Source organism: Oncorhynchus gorbuscha, linkage group LG10 (genome assembly GCF_021184085.1).
Source record: "Oncorhynchus gorbuscha isolate QuinsamMale2020 ecotype Even-year linkage group LG10, OgorEven_v1.0, whole genome shotgun sequence".
Classification (NCBI taxonomy): Eukaryota; Metazoa; Chordata; class Actinopteri; order Salmoniformes; family Salmonidae; genus Oncorhynchus; species Oncorhynchus gorbuscha.
In genome coordinates, this window is record NC_060182.1 from 96,560,047 (window position 1) to 96,574,705 (window position 14,659).

At 44.3% G+C, this 14,659-nt stretch overlaps 1 protein-coding gene across 2 annotated transcripts in view; it reads left to right on the forward strand.

Annotated features, from left to right (window-relative positions):
* The window catches only part of LOC124046802 (DDB1- and CUL4-associated factor 5-like), a 47,997-nt gene that overhangs the window by 12,645 nt on the left and 20,693 nt on the right, over positions 1 to 14,659 (forward strand). For both annotated transcript variants that reach the window (XM_046367562.1, XM_046367561.1), the window contains exons 4-6: positions 1,345 to 1,484; positions 5,069 to 5,198; positions 5,593 to 5,806. In XM_046367562.1, coding sequence (XP_046223518.1) covers positions 1,345 to 1,484; positions 5,069 to 5,198; positions 5,593 to 5,806 — 484 coding nt within the window. The remainder of the gene's footprint in view (positions 1 to 1,344; positions 1,485 to 5,068; positions 5,199 to 5,592; positions 5,807 to 14,659) is intronic.

Genomic DNA, 14,659 nt, shown 5'->3' on the forward strand with positions numbered 1-14,659 from the left:
TAGGTTAGTGGTAGGTCAGTATAGACACGTGGCTTCATTCTAAGTGGTAGGTTAGTATAGACACGTGGCTTCATTCTAAGTGGTAGGTTAGTGGTAGGTCAGTATAGACACGTGGCTTCATTCTAAGTGGTAGGTCAGTATAGACAAGTGGCTTCATTCTAAGTGGTAGGTCAGTATAGACACGTGGCTTCATTCTAAGTGGTAGGTTAGTATAGACACGTGGCTTCATTCTAAGTGGTAGGTTAGTGGTAGGTCAGTATAGACACGTGGCTTCATTCTAAGTGGTAGGTCAGTATAGACACGTGGCTTCATTCTAAGTGGTAGGTTAGTATAGACACGTGGCTTCATTCTAAGTGGTAGGTTAGTGGTAGGTCAGTATAGACACGTGGCTTCATTCTAAGTGGTAGGTCAGTATAGACACGTGGCTTCATTCTAAGTGGTAGGTTAGTATAGACACGTGGCTTCATTCTAAGTGGTAGGTTAGTGGTAGGTCAGTATAGACACGTGGCTTCATTCTAAGTGGTAGGTCAGTATAGACAAGTGGCTTCATTCTAAGTGGTAGGTTAGTATAGACACGTGGCTTCATTCTAAGTGGTAGGTTAGTGGTAGGTCAGTATAGACACGTGGCTTCATTCTAAGTGGTAGGTCAGTATAGACATGTGGCTTCATTCTAAGTGGTAGGTTAGTATAGACACGTGGCTTCATTCTAAGTGGTAGGTTAGTGGTAGGTCAGTATAGACACGTGGCTTCATTCTAAGTGGTAGGTCAGTATAGACACGTGGCTTCATTCTAAGTGGTAGGTTAGTATAGACACGTGGCTTCATTCTAAGTGGTAGGTTAGTGGTAGGTCAGTATAGACACGTGGCTTCATTCTAAGTGGTAGGTTAGTATAGACACGTGGCTTCATTCTAAGTGGTAGGTTAGTGGTAGGTCAGTATAGACACGTGGCTTCATTCTAAGTGGTAGGTTAGTGGTAGGTCAGTATAGACACGTGGCTTCATTCTAAGTGGTAGGTCAGTATAGACACGTGGCTTCATTCTAAGTGGTAGGTCAGTATAGACACGTGGCTTCATTCTAAGTGGTAGGTTAGTTTTAATTCATGTGGGCTTTGGGACAGTGTTTGCAAATGTATATAAAAAAAAACTGACATCACATTTGAAATTTTGGGGGTATTGTGTGTAGATTGGGGCAAGATTTAACACATTTTAGAATAAGGCTGTAACGTAACAAAGTGGAATAGTTGAAGGGGTCTGAATAATTCCCGAATTCACTGTAGGCCTATCAGGAGGGAATGATTGACTTTGCTGTTGTACATGAAGTCGCTGTATTCTGTTTCTCCTCCAGAGGCGAGACTCTGAACGTGTTCCTTCACGACGATGCGGTGTACGGCCTGTCCGTCAGCCCCGTTAACGACAACGTGTTCGCCAGCTCCTCCGACGACGGACGGGTCCTCATCTGGGACACACGGCAGCCGCCACACGGAGGTAATAATACATAATACACTTAACAACGAATTTCAACGAAATCTGTCAATTTTTAAATAAATTCATTAGACCCTAATCTACGGATTTCACGACTGGGCAGGGGCTCAGCCATGGGTGGGGCCTGGGAGGGCATAGGCCCACCCACTCACCACTATACACGCCAGCTACTACAGCAACTGAAATGACTGCAAAACTTAGCAAAGAACTGCAGTTAGTTTCGGAATGGGTAGCAAGGAATAAGTTAGTCCTAAATATTTCCAAACATTTACATTACATTTAAGCTAAAAACATTTTATTTAGGTCAAATGGTTCACTAAACCCTAAACCTCAACTACATCTCGTAATGAGTAACATGGAAATTGAGCAAGTTGAGGTGACTAAACTGCTCGGAGTAACCCTGGATTGTAAACTGTCATGGTCAAAACATATTGATGCAACAGTAGCTAAGATGGGGAGAAGTCTGTCCATAATAAAGCGCTGCTCTGCCTTCTTAACAACACTATCAACAAGGCAGGTCCTACAGGCCCTAGTTTCTACCTTCTTAACAACACTATCAACAAGGCAGGTCCTACAGGCCCTAGTTTCTACCTTCTTAACAACACTATCAACAAGGCAGGTCCTACAGGCCCTAGTTTCTACCTTCTTAACAACACTATCAACAAGGCAGGTCCTACAGGCCCTAGTTTCTACCTTCTGAACAGCATTAACAAGGCAGGTCCTACAGGCCCTAGTTTCTACCTTCTTAACAACACTATCAACAAGGCAGGTCCTACAGGCCCTAGTTTCTACCTTCTTAACAGCACTATCAACAAGGCAGGTCCTACAGGCCCTAGTTTCTACCTTCTTAACAACACTATCAACAAGGCAGGTCCTACAGGCCCTAGTTTCTACCTTCTTAACAACACTATCAACAAGGCAGGTCCTACAGGCCCTGGTTTTGTCACACCTGTACTACTGTTCAGTCGTGTGGTGCTACAAAGAGGGACTACGGAAAATTGCAGTTGTCTCAGAACAGAGCAGCGCGGCTGGACCTAAAAAAGTACATGTGGAGCTAACATTAATGACATGGATGTCAATCTCTCATGGCTCACAGTGGAAGAGAGATTGACTTCCTCACTACTTGTTTTTGTAAGAAGTGTTGACAAGCTGAAGGTACCAAGCTGTCTGTTTAAACTACTAGCATACACCTCAGACAGCCATTCATACTCCACAATACATGCACCACTGGTCTCTTCACAGTCCCCAAGTCCAGAACCGACTTTGGGAGGCACACAGTACTACATAGAGCCATGACTACATGGAACTACATAGAGCCATGACTACATGGAACTCTATAGAGCCATGACTACATGGAACTCTATTCCACAGTACTACATAGAGCCATGACTACATGGAACTCTATTCCACAGTACTACATAGAGCCATGACTACATGGAACTCTATTCCACAGTACTACATAGAGCCATGACTACATGGAACTACATAGAGCCATGACTATATGGAACTCTATTCCACAGTACTACATAGAGCCATGACTACATGGAACTCTATTCCACAGTACTACATAGAGCCATGACTACATGGAACTCTATTCCACAGTACTACATAGAGCCATGACTACATGGAACTCTATTCCACAGTACTACATAGAGCCATGACTACATGGAACTCTATTCCACAGTACTACATAGAGCCATGACTACATGGAACTCTATTCCACAGTACAACATAGAGCCATGACTACATGGAACTCTATTCCACAGTACTACATAGAGCCATGACTACATGGAACTCTATTCCACAGTACTACATAGAGCCATGACTACATGGAACTCTATTCCACAGAACTACATAGAGCCATGACTACATGGAACTCTATTCCACAGTACTACATAGAGACATGACTACATGGAACTCTATTCCACAGTACTACATAGAGCCATGACTACATGGAACTCTATTCCACAGTACTACATAGAGCCATGACTACATGGAACTCTATTCCACAGTACTACATAGAGCCATGACTACATGGAACTCTATTCCACAGTACTACATAGAGCCATGACTACATGGAACTCTATTCCACAGTACTACATAGAGACATGACTACATGGAACTCTATTCCACAGTACAACATAGAGCCATGACTACATGGAACTCTATTCCACAGTACTACATAGAGACATGACTACATGGAACTCTATTCCACAGTACTACATAGAGCCATGATTACATGGAACTCTATTCCACAGTACTACATAGAGCCATGACTACATGGAACTCTATTCCACAGTACTACATAGAGCCATGACTACATGGAACTCTATTCCACAGTACTACATAGAGCCATGACTACATGGAACTCTATTCCACAGAACTACATAGAGCCATGACTACATGGAACTCTATTCCACAGTACTACATAGAGCCATGACTACATGGAACTCTATTCCACAGTACTACATAGAGCCATGACTACATGGAACTCTATTCCACAGTACTACATAGAGCCATGACTACATGGAACTCTATTCCACAGTACTACATAGAGCCATGACTACATGGAACTCTATTCCACATCAGGTAACTGATGCAAGAAGTAAAATCAGATTTTTAAAATACTGTGACAAACATAGGCACAGACACCTACACACACACACACACACACACACACACACACACACACACACACACACACACACACACACACACACACACACACACACACACACACACACACACACACACACACACTTACACACACACACACTTACACACACACACACACACACACACACACACACTTACACTTACACTTACACTTACACTTACACTTACACTTACACATAGATTTTGTGTTGTAGAGTATGGGCCTGAGGGCACACACTTAATGTGTTCTGAAATCTGTTATTTATGTATGGTAATGTTTTTATAATTGTATAAACTGCCTTAATTCTGCTGGACCCCAGGAAGAGCAGCTAGTGCCTTGGCAGCAGCTAATGAGGATCCTTAATAAATACTAGGGAGACTGGCCCACCCACTGGGGAGCAAGGCCCAGCCAATCAGAATGAGTTTTTTCCCCACAAAAGGGCTTTATTACTGTGGCATTGTGTTGTGTGACAAAACTGCACATTTTAGAATGGCCTTTTATTGTCCCTCCCCAGCACAAGGTGCACCTGTGTAATGATCATGCTGTTTAATCGGCTTCTTGATATGCCACACCTGTCAGGGTGGATGGATTTTCTGAGCAAAGGAGAAATGCTCACTAACAGGGATGTAAACAAATTAGTGCACAACATTTGACAGAAATAAGCATTTTGTGCGTATAAAACATTTCTGGGATCTTTTATTTCAGCTCATTAAACATGGAACCAACACTTTACATGCTAGTTGACTTGCCTAGTTTAAATAAAGGTTGCATAAATATAAAATGTTCAAGTTGCATTTTTATATTTTTGTAAGGTATTTTTCAGTGTATTATTGTGTATATAAAACCTATTGCGATTAGGCCTACACCTGATCAATAACAATGTCATTCAACAATGAGTTAAAAATCCATGTTCTTCCCTGTGTGTTTCCAGAGCCCTTCTGTCTGGCCAACTACCCATCAGCCTTCCACAGTGTGATGTTCAACCCGGCAGAGCCCCGACTACTGGCTACAGCCAACTCCAAGGAGGGTGTGGGGCTGTGGGACATCCGCAAGCCTCGCACGTGAGAGCTTCTGTTAACCGGCACACTCGGAACTCTCAGGCTGTCACCCAGCATCTGTTTTACCCAATTTGTCCACCAGAGGGCACTGTTTAAAAATATATATATTTTATTTAATTCACCAATTTTTTAACATTGCTTCTATTCTGACCATATAAGATTGAAACTGCCTCTAAATGTAATCAGACATAAGTACCCTCTATTTATTTGTCTTTTTATCTACACTGTCTGTCAATCACTTTTATTTTATAAGGCCCTTTTTACATCAGCGGCTGTCCAGTGCTTTAACAAACAGCAAAGCAGTTGCCAGGAAAAACTCCCCTTTGAAGGAAGAAACCTAGAGAGGAACACGACTCCTGCTCTTCCTTCCTAATCCACCTCTCTGTCCGTCTCCCAGTTCTCTGCTGCGGTACGGTGGTAGCATGTCCCTGCAGAGTGCCATGTCGGTGCGTTTTAACAGCGCAGGGACCCAGCTCCTGGCCCTGCGTCGCAGACTACCCCCGGTCCTCTACGAGCTACACTCTCGCCTACCCAGCTTCCAGTTCGACAACCAGGGCTACTTCAACTCCTGTACCATGAAGAGCTGCTGCTTCGCTGGAGACAAGGATCAGGTGAGCCCTCGGGGCTATGGATGGCATCCCAAATAGCACGCTGTTCCCTACATAGTGCCCTACAGCTTGTAGAGCCCTGTAGACCCTGGTCAAAAGTAGTGCACTATATAGGGAATAGGGTCTAGAGTAGTGCACTATATAGGGAATAGGGTATAAAGGAGTGCACTATATAGGGTCTGAAGGAGTGCACTATATAGGGAATAGGGTCTAGAGTAGTACACTATATAGGGAATAGGGTCTAGAGTAGTGCACTATATAGGGAATAGGGTCTAGAGTAGTGCACTATATAGGGTCTAGAGTAGTGCACTATATAGGGAATATGGTCTAGAGTAGTGCACTATATAGGGGAAAGGGTGCCCTCTGGGAAGCAGGCTCCATGCTTCACACCATCACACCTCCTCCTCCATGCTTCACGGTGAGAACCACACACGCGGAGATCATCCGTTCACTCACAAAGACACGGGGGTTAGAAGCAAAAATCTCAAATCAGACCAAAGGACAGATTTCCACCGATCTAATGTCCAAGTCTCTTCTTCTTATTGGTGTCCTCTAGTAGTGGTTTCTTTGCAGCAGTTCTTTGGGTTGCAATTTCTGAGGCAGGTAACTCTAATGAACTTATCCTCTGCAGCAGAGGTAACTCTGGGTCTTCCTTTCCTGTGGCGGTCCTCATGAGAGACAGGTAACTCTAATGAACTTATCCTCTATAGCAGAGGTAACTCTGGGTCTTCCTTTCCTGTGGCGGTCCTCATGAGAGACAGGTAACTCTAATGAACTTATCCTCTATAGCAGAGGTAACTCTGGGTCTTCCTTTCCTGTGGCGGTCCTCATGAGAGACAGGTAACTCTAATGATCTTATCCTCTGCAGCAGAGGTAACTCTGGGTCTTCCTTTCCTGTAGTGGTCCTCATGAGAGACAGGTAACTCTAATGATCTTATCCTCTGCAGCAGAGGTAACTCTGGGTCTTCCTTTCCTGTAGTGGTCCTCATGAGAGACAGGTAACTCTAATGACCTTATCCTCTGCAGCAGAGGTAACTCTGGGTCTTCCTTTCCTGTAGTGGTCCTCATGAGAGACAGGTAACTCTAATGACCTTATCCTCTGCAGCAGAGGTAACTCTGGGTCTTCCTTTCCTGTAGTGGTCCTCATGAGAGACAGGTAACTCTAATGAACTTATCCTCTATAGCAGAGGTAACTCTGGGTCTTCCTTTCCTGTAGTGGTCCTCATGAGAGACAGGTAACTCTAATGACCTTATCCTCTGCAGCAGAGGTAACTCTGGGTCTTCCTTTCCTGTAGTGGTCCTCATGAGAGACAGGTAACTCTAATGATCTTATCCTCTGCAGCAGAGGTAACTCTGGGTCTTCCTTTCCTGTGGTGGTCCTCATAAGAGCCAGTTCCATCATAGAGCTCGATGGTTTTTGCAATGCCACTTGAAGAAACTTTCAAAGTTATTGGAATGTTGCGTATTGACTGACCTTCATGTCTTAAAGTAATGATAGAATGTCGTTTCTCTTTGCTTATTTGAGCTGTTCCTGCCATAATATGGACTTGGTCTTTTACCAAATAGGGCCATCTTCTGCATACCCACCCCTACCGTATTGGTTGAGAGAATGCCAAAACTGTGCAAAGCTGTCATCAAGGCAAAGGGTGGCTACTTTGACGAATCTCAAATATAATATATTTTGATTTAACACTTTGTTGGTTACTACATGATTCCATATGTGTTATTTCATAGTTTTGATGTCTACAATGTAGAAAATAGTTTTAAAAAATAAGAAAAGCCCTGTAATGAGTAGGTGTCAACTTTTGACTGGTACGGTATCTACCAATTAGCAGAGACACTTCCAGTACAGTGTGTGCATGTGATCATGTGATCCCTGTGGGACTTTGACCTTTCAACCTTTGCGTCGCTAGGTAACACTCGTACTATCTAAACTACAGACCGTTCTGTTTTCGGGCATACCTAGAAAGTCAACGTCCCAGTTTTTCTTGTGTGTGTGTGTTTTTTTTTTTCTATTTCTATTCTGGGAAGAGAGAGAGAGAGAGTCTGTTAAGAGAGGCTTCCCTACAGAGACATTTATAAAGTTGGGTTTTCCTGAAGGAACTGTGCAGTAGGCTCAAGGGATCCGTCTCCAATGGTACCCTGTTCCCTATGCCGTGCACTACATTTGTCCGTAGCCCTTTTATCTAGTTGGGGAGGTCGTCCAGAGGGCAAAGGTGAAAGTTGAGGCCTTTTTATTGAGGCTCTTCAGTCCCCTTCTAGTGATGAACACAGAAGCCCTGTAATCTCTAGCCAAGACTCTTCCCATAGCTCCTCCCCAAACCCGGTTTGGGGCGGAGACACTAGGGGGAGGCGGAGACACTAGGGGGAGGCGGAGACACTAGGGGGAGGCGGAGACACTAGGGGGAGGCGGAGACACTAGGGGAGGCGGAGACACTAGGGGGAGGCGGAGACACTAGGGGGAGGCGGAGACACTAGGGGGAGGCGGAGACACTAGGGGGAGGCGGAGACTGGGGAGGCGGGGGAGGCGGAGACTAGGGGGAGGCTGTCCTTCCCGTGACCATAACTGAACCATTACATACATGTCCCCTATTCCTCACATAGTGTCTAGGGCTCTGGTCAAAAGTAGGGCACTATGTAAGGAATAGGATGCAATTTGGCACTAAGCCCCTCCCCCTCATATGAGACATGATATCACTCTGAAACCATGTCTAGTTTATGTTCACAATTGGCTGCGGTGCTGTCAGGGGAGACCTTCGCTGACAGAAGAAGACTCTTCTAGAATAACAGAACCGTGCTGCAGCCGGCTGGAATCTACCAGTGGCGTGTGAGACCAGAGTTACACGAAGCGCGAGGGAGAAGTTAGGCCTTGTGGGGGAGGAGGTGATGTAGAATGCCTGCAGCTACATTCACTAGTGCTTTCTCTCTGCTGTGCGGACTGGCCCCTGACTACTTGTTGTCAAGGTGACGATGTTGCTTAGAGACGACAAAAGGCTTGTGCCGGTTATGGTTACAATTCTATTCGTGTCCTGGGGTTCACCTCCCAGGTGTCACCGCGGGCTTCTTAATGACCCTAGTGGTGTCACCGCGGGCCTCTTAATGACCCTAGTGGTGTCACCGCGGGCCTCTTAATGACCCTAGTGGTGTCACCGCGGGCCTCTTAATGACCCTAGTGGTGTCACCGCGGGCCTCTTAATGACCCTAGTGGTGTCACCGCGGGCCTCTTAATGACCCTAGTGGTGTCACCGCGGGCCTCTTAATGACCCTAGTGGTGTCACCGCGGGCCTCTTAATGACCCTAGTGGTGTCACCGCGGGCCTCTTAATGACCCTAGTGGTGTCACCGCGGGCCTCTTAATGACCCTAGTGGTGTCACTAGTTAGTAGATAATGACCCCGGTGATGTCACTAGTTAGTAGATAATGACCCCGGTGATGTCACTAGTTAGTAGATAATGACCCCGGTGATGTCACTAGTTAGTAGATAATGACCCCGGTGATGTCAGTAGATAATGACCCCAGTGATGTCACTAGTTAGTAGATAATGACCCCGGTGATGTTAGTAGATAATGACCCCGGTGATGTTAGTAGATAATGACCCCAGTGATGTCACTAGTTAGTAGATAATGACCCCGGTGATGTTAGTAGATAATGACCCCGGTGATGTTAGTAGATAATGACCCCGGTGATGTTAGTAGATAATGACCCCGGTGATGTCAGTAGATAATGACCCCGGTGATGTCAGTAGATAGTAGATAATGACCCCGGTGATGTTAGTAGATAATGACCCCGGTGATGTCAGTAGATAATGACCCCGGTGATGTTAGTAGATAATGACCCCGGTGATGTTAGTAGATAATGACCCCAGTGATGTCACTAGATAGTAGATAATGACCCCGGTGATGTCACTAGTTAGTAGATAATGACCCCGGTGATGTTAGTAGATAATGACCCCGGTGATGTTAGTAGATAATGACCCCAGTGATGTCACTAGTTAGTAGATAATGACCCCGGTGATGTTAGTAGATAATGACCCCGGTGATGTTAGTAGATAATGACCCCGGTGATGTTAGTAGATAATGACCCCGGTGATGTCAGTAGATAATGACCCCGGTGATGTCAGTAGATAGTAGATAATGACCCCGGTGATGTTAGTAGATAATGACCCCGGTGATGTCAGTAGATAATGACCCCGGTGATGTTAGTAGATAATGACCCCGGTGATGTTAGTAGATAATGACCCCAGTGATGTCACTAGATAGTAGATAATGACCCCGGTGATGTCACTAGTTAGTAGATAATGACCCCGGTGATGTCACTAGTTAGTAGATAATGACCCCGGTGATGTTAGTAGATAATGACCCCAGTGATGTCAGTAGATAATGACCCCAGTGATGTCACTAGTTAGTAGATAATGACCCCAGTGATGTCACTAGTTAGTAGATAATGACCCCGGTGATGTCACTAGTTAGTAGATAATGACCCCGGTGATGTCACTAGTTAGTAGATAATGACCCCGGTGATGTCACTAGTTAGTAGATAATGACCCCGGTGATGTCACTAGTTAGTAGATAATGACCCCAGTGATGTCACTAGTTAGTAGATAATGACCCCAGTGATGTCACTAGTTAGTAGATAATGACCCCGGTGATGTCACTAGTTAGTAGATAATGACCCCGGTGATGTTAGTAGATAATGACCCCAGTGATGTTAGTAGATAATGACCCCAGTGATGTCAGTAGATAATGACCCCGGTGATGTTAGTAGATAATGACCCCGGTGATGTCAGTAGATAATGACCCCAGTGATGTCACTAGTTAGTAGATAATGACCCCGGTGATGTTAGTAGATAATGACCCCGGTGATGTTAGTAGATAATGACCCCGGTGATGTCAGTAGATAATGACCCCGGTGATGTCAGTAGATAATGACCCCGGTGATGTCAGTAGATCATGACCCCGGTGATGTTAGTAGATAATGACCCCGGTGATGTTAGTAGATAATGACCCCGGTGATGTTAGTAGATAATGACCCCAGTGATGTCAGTAGATAATGACCCCAGTGATGTCAGTAGATAATGACCCCGGTGATGTTAGTAGATAATGACCCCAGTGATGTCACTAGTTAGTAGATAATGACCCCAGTGATGTTAGTAGATAATGACCCCAGTGATGTTAGTAGATAATGACCCCGGTGATGTTAGTAGATAATGACCCCAGTGATGTCACTAGTTAGTAGATAATGACCCCGGTGATGTCAGTAGATAATGACCCCGGTGATGTTAGTAGATAATGACCCCAGTGATGTTAGTAGATAATGACCCCAGTGATGTTAGTAGATAATGACCCCAGTGATGTTAGTAGATAATGACCCCGGTGATGTTAGTAGATAATGACCCCAGTGATGTCACTAGTTAGTAGATAATGACCCCAGTGATGTCACTAGTTAGTAGATAATGACCCCGGTGATGTCAGTAGATAATGACCCCAGTGATGTCAGTAGATAATGACCCCGGTGATGTCACTAGTTAGTAGATAATGACCCCAGTGATGTCACTAGTTAGTAGATAATGACCCCGGTGATGTTAGTAGATAATGACCCCGGTGATGTTAGTAGATAATGACCCCAGTGATGTTAGTAGATAATGACCCCAGTGATGTCACTAGTTAGTAGATAATGACCCCGGTGATGTTAGTAGATAATGACCCCGGTGATGTCACTAGTTAGTAGATAATGACCCCAGTGATGTTAGTAGATAATGACCCCAGTGATGTTAGTAGATAATGACCCTGGTGATGTTAGTAGATAATGACCCCGGTGATGTCACTAGTTAGTAGATAATGACCCCGGTGATGTCACTAGTTAGTAGATAATGACCCCAGTGATGTTAGTAGATAATGACCCCGGTGATCTTAGTAGATAATGACCCCAATGATGTCACTAGTTAGTAGATAATGACCCCGGTGATGTCACTAGTTAGTAGATAATGACCCCAGTGATGTTAGTAGATAATGACCCCAGTGATGCCACTAGTTAGTAGATAATGACCCCAGTGATGTTAGTAGATAATGACCCCAGTGATGTTAGTAGATAATGACCCCAGTGATGTTAGTAGATAATGACCCCAATGATGTTAGTAGATAATGACCCCAGTGATGTCAGTAGATAATGACCCCAGTGATGTCACTAGTTAGTAGATAATGACCCCAGTGATGTCACTAGTTAGTAGATAATGACCCCAGTGATGTCACCAGTTAGTAGATAATGACCCCAGTGATGTCAGTAGATAATGACCCCAGTGATGTCACTAGTTAGTAGATAATGACCCCAGTGATGTCACTAGTTAGTAGATAATGACCCCAGTGATGTCACTAGTTAGTAGATAATGACCCTGGTGATGTTAGTAGATAATGACCCCGGTGATGTTAGTAGATAATGACCCCGGTGATGTTAGTAGATAATGACCCCGGTGATGTCAGTAGATAATGACCCCAGTGATGTCACTAGTTAGTAGATAATGACCCCAGTGATGTCACTAGTTAGCAGATAATGACCCCAGTGATGTCACTAGTTAGTAGATAATGACCCCAGTGAAGTCACTAGTTAGTAGATAATGACCCCAGTGATGTCACTAGTTAGTAGATAATGACCCCAGTGATGTTAGTAGATAATGACCCCAGTGATGTTAGTAGATAATGACCCCAGTGATGTTAGTAGATAATGACCCCAGTGATGTCACTAGTCAGTAGATAATGACCCCAGTGATGTCACTAGTTAGTAGATAATGACCCCAGTGATGTCACCAGTTAGTAGATAATGACCCCAGTGATGTCAGTAGATAATGACCCCAGTGATGTCACTAGTTAGTAGATAATGACCCCAGTGATGTCACTAGTTAGTAGATAATGACCCCAGTGATGTTAGTAGATAATGACCCCGGTGATGTTAGTAGATAATGACCCCGGTGATGTCACTAGTTAGTAGATAATGACCCCAGTGATGTTAGTAGATAATGACCCCAGTGATGTTAGTAGATAATGACCCCGGTGATGTCACTAGTTAGTAGATAATGACCCCAGTGATGTTAGTAGATAATGACCCCAGTGATGTTAGTAGATAATGACCCCGGTGATGTCACTAGTTAGTAGATAATGACCCCAGTGATGTTAGTAGATAATGACCCCGGTGATGTTAGTAGATAATGACCCCGGTGATGTCAGTAGATAATGACCCCGGTGATGTTAGTAGATAATGACCCCAGTGATGTCACTAGTTAGTAGATAATGACCCCAGTGATGTCACTAGTTAGTAGATAATGACCCCAGTGATGTCACTAGTTAGTAGATAATGACCCCAGTGATGTTAGTAGATAATGACCCCGGTGATGTTAGTAGATAATGACCCCGGTGATGTTAGTAGATAATGACCCCGGTGATGTCAGTAGATAATGACCCCGGTGATGTTAGTAGATAATGACCCCAGTGATGTCACTAGTTAGTAGATAATGACCCCAGTGATGTCACTAGTTAGTAGATAATGACCCCAGTGATGTTAGTAGATAATGACCCCGGTGATGTTAGTAGATAATGACCCCGGTGATGTCACTAGTTAGTAGATAATGACCCCAGTGATGTTAGTAGATAATGACCCCGGTGATGTTAGTAGATAATGACCCCGGTGATGTCAGTAGATAATGACCCCGGTGATGTTAGTAGATAATGACCCCAGTGATGTCACTAGTTAGTAGATAATGACCCCAGTGATGTCACTAGTTAGTAGATAATGACCCCAGTGATGTCACTAGTTAGTAGATAATGACCCCAGTGATGTTAGTAGATAATGACCCCGGTGATGTTAGTAGATAATGACCCCGGTGATGTCAGTAGATAATGACCCCGGTGATGTTAGTAGATAATGACCCCAGTGATGTCACTAGTTAGTAGATAATGACCCCAGTGATGTCACTAGTTAGTAGATAATGACCCCAGTGATGTTAGTAGATAATGACCCCGGTGATGTTAGTAGATAATGACCCCGGTGATGTCACTAGTTAGTAGATAATGACCCCAGTGATGTCAGTAGATAATGACCCCGGTGATGTCAGTAGATAATGACCCCGGTGATGTTAGTAGATAATGACCCCGGTGATGTTAGTAGATAATGACCCCAGTGATGTCACTAGTTAGTAGATAATGACCCCGGTGATGTTAGTAGATAATGACCCCAGTGATGTCACTAGTTAGTAGATAATGACCCCAGTGATGTTAGTAGATAATGACCCCGGTGATGTTAGTAGATAATGACCCCGGTGATGTCAGTAGATAATGACCCCGGTGATGTCAGTAGATAATGACCCCGGTGATGTTAGTAGATAATGACCCCGGTGATGTCACTAGTTAGTAGATAATGACCCCAGTGATGTCACTAGTTAGTAGATAATGACCCCAGTGATGTCACCAGTTAGTAGATAATGACCCCAGTGATGTTAGTAGATAATGACCCCAGTGATGTCACTAGTTAGTAGATAATGACCCCAGTGATGTCACCAGTTAGTAGATAATGACCCCAGTGATGTTAGTAGATAATGACCCCAGTGATGTCACTAGTTAGTAGATAATGACCCCGGTGATGTCACTAGTTAGTAGATAATGACCCCGGTGATGTCACTAGTTAGTAGATAATGACCCCAGTGATGTCACTAGTTAGTAGATAATGACCCCGGTGATGTCACTAGTTAGTAGATAATGACCCCGGTGATGTCACTAGTTAGTAGATAATGACCCCAGTGATGTTAGTAGATAATGACCCCAGTGATGTTAGTAGATAATGACCCCAGTGATGTCAGTAGATAATGACCCCG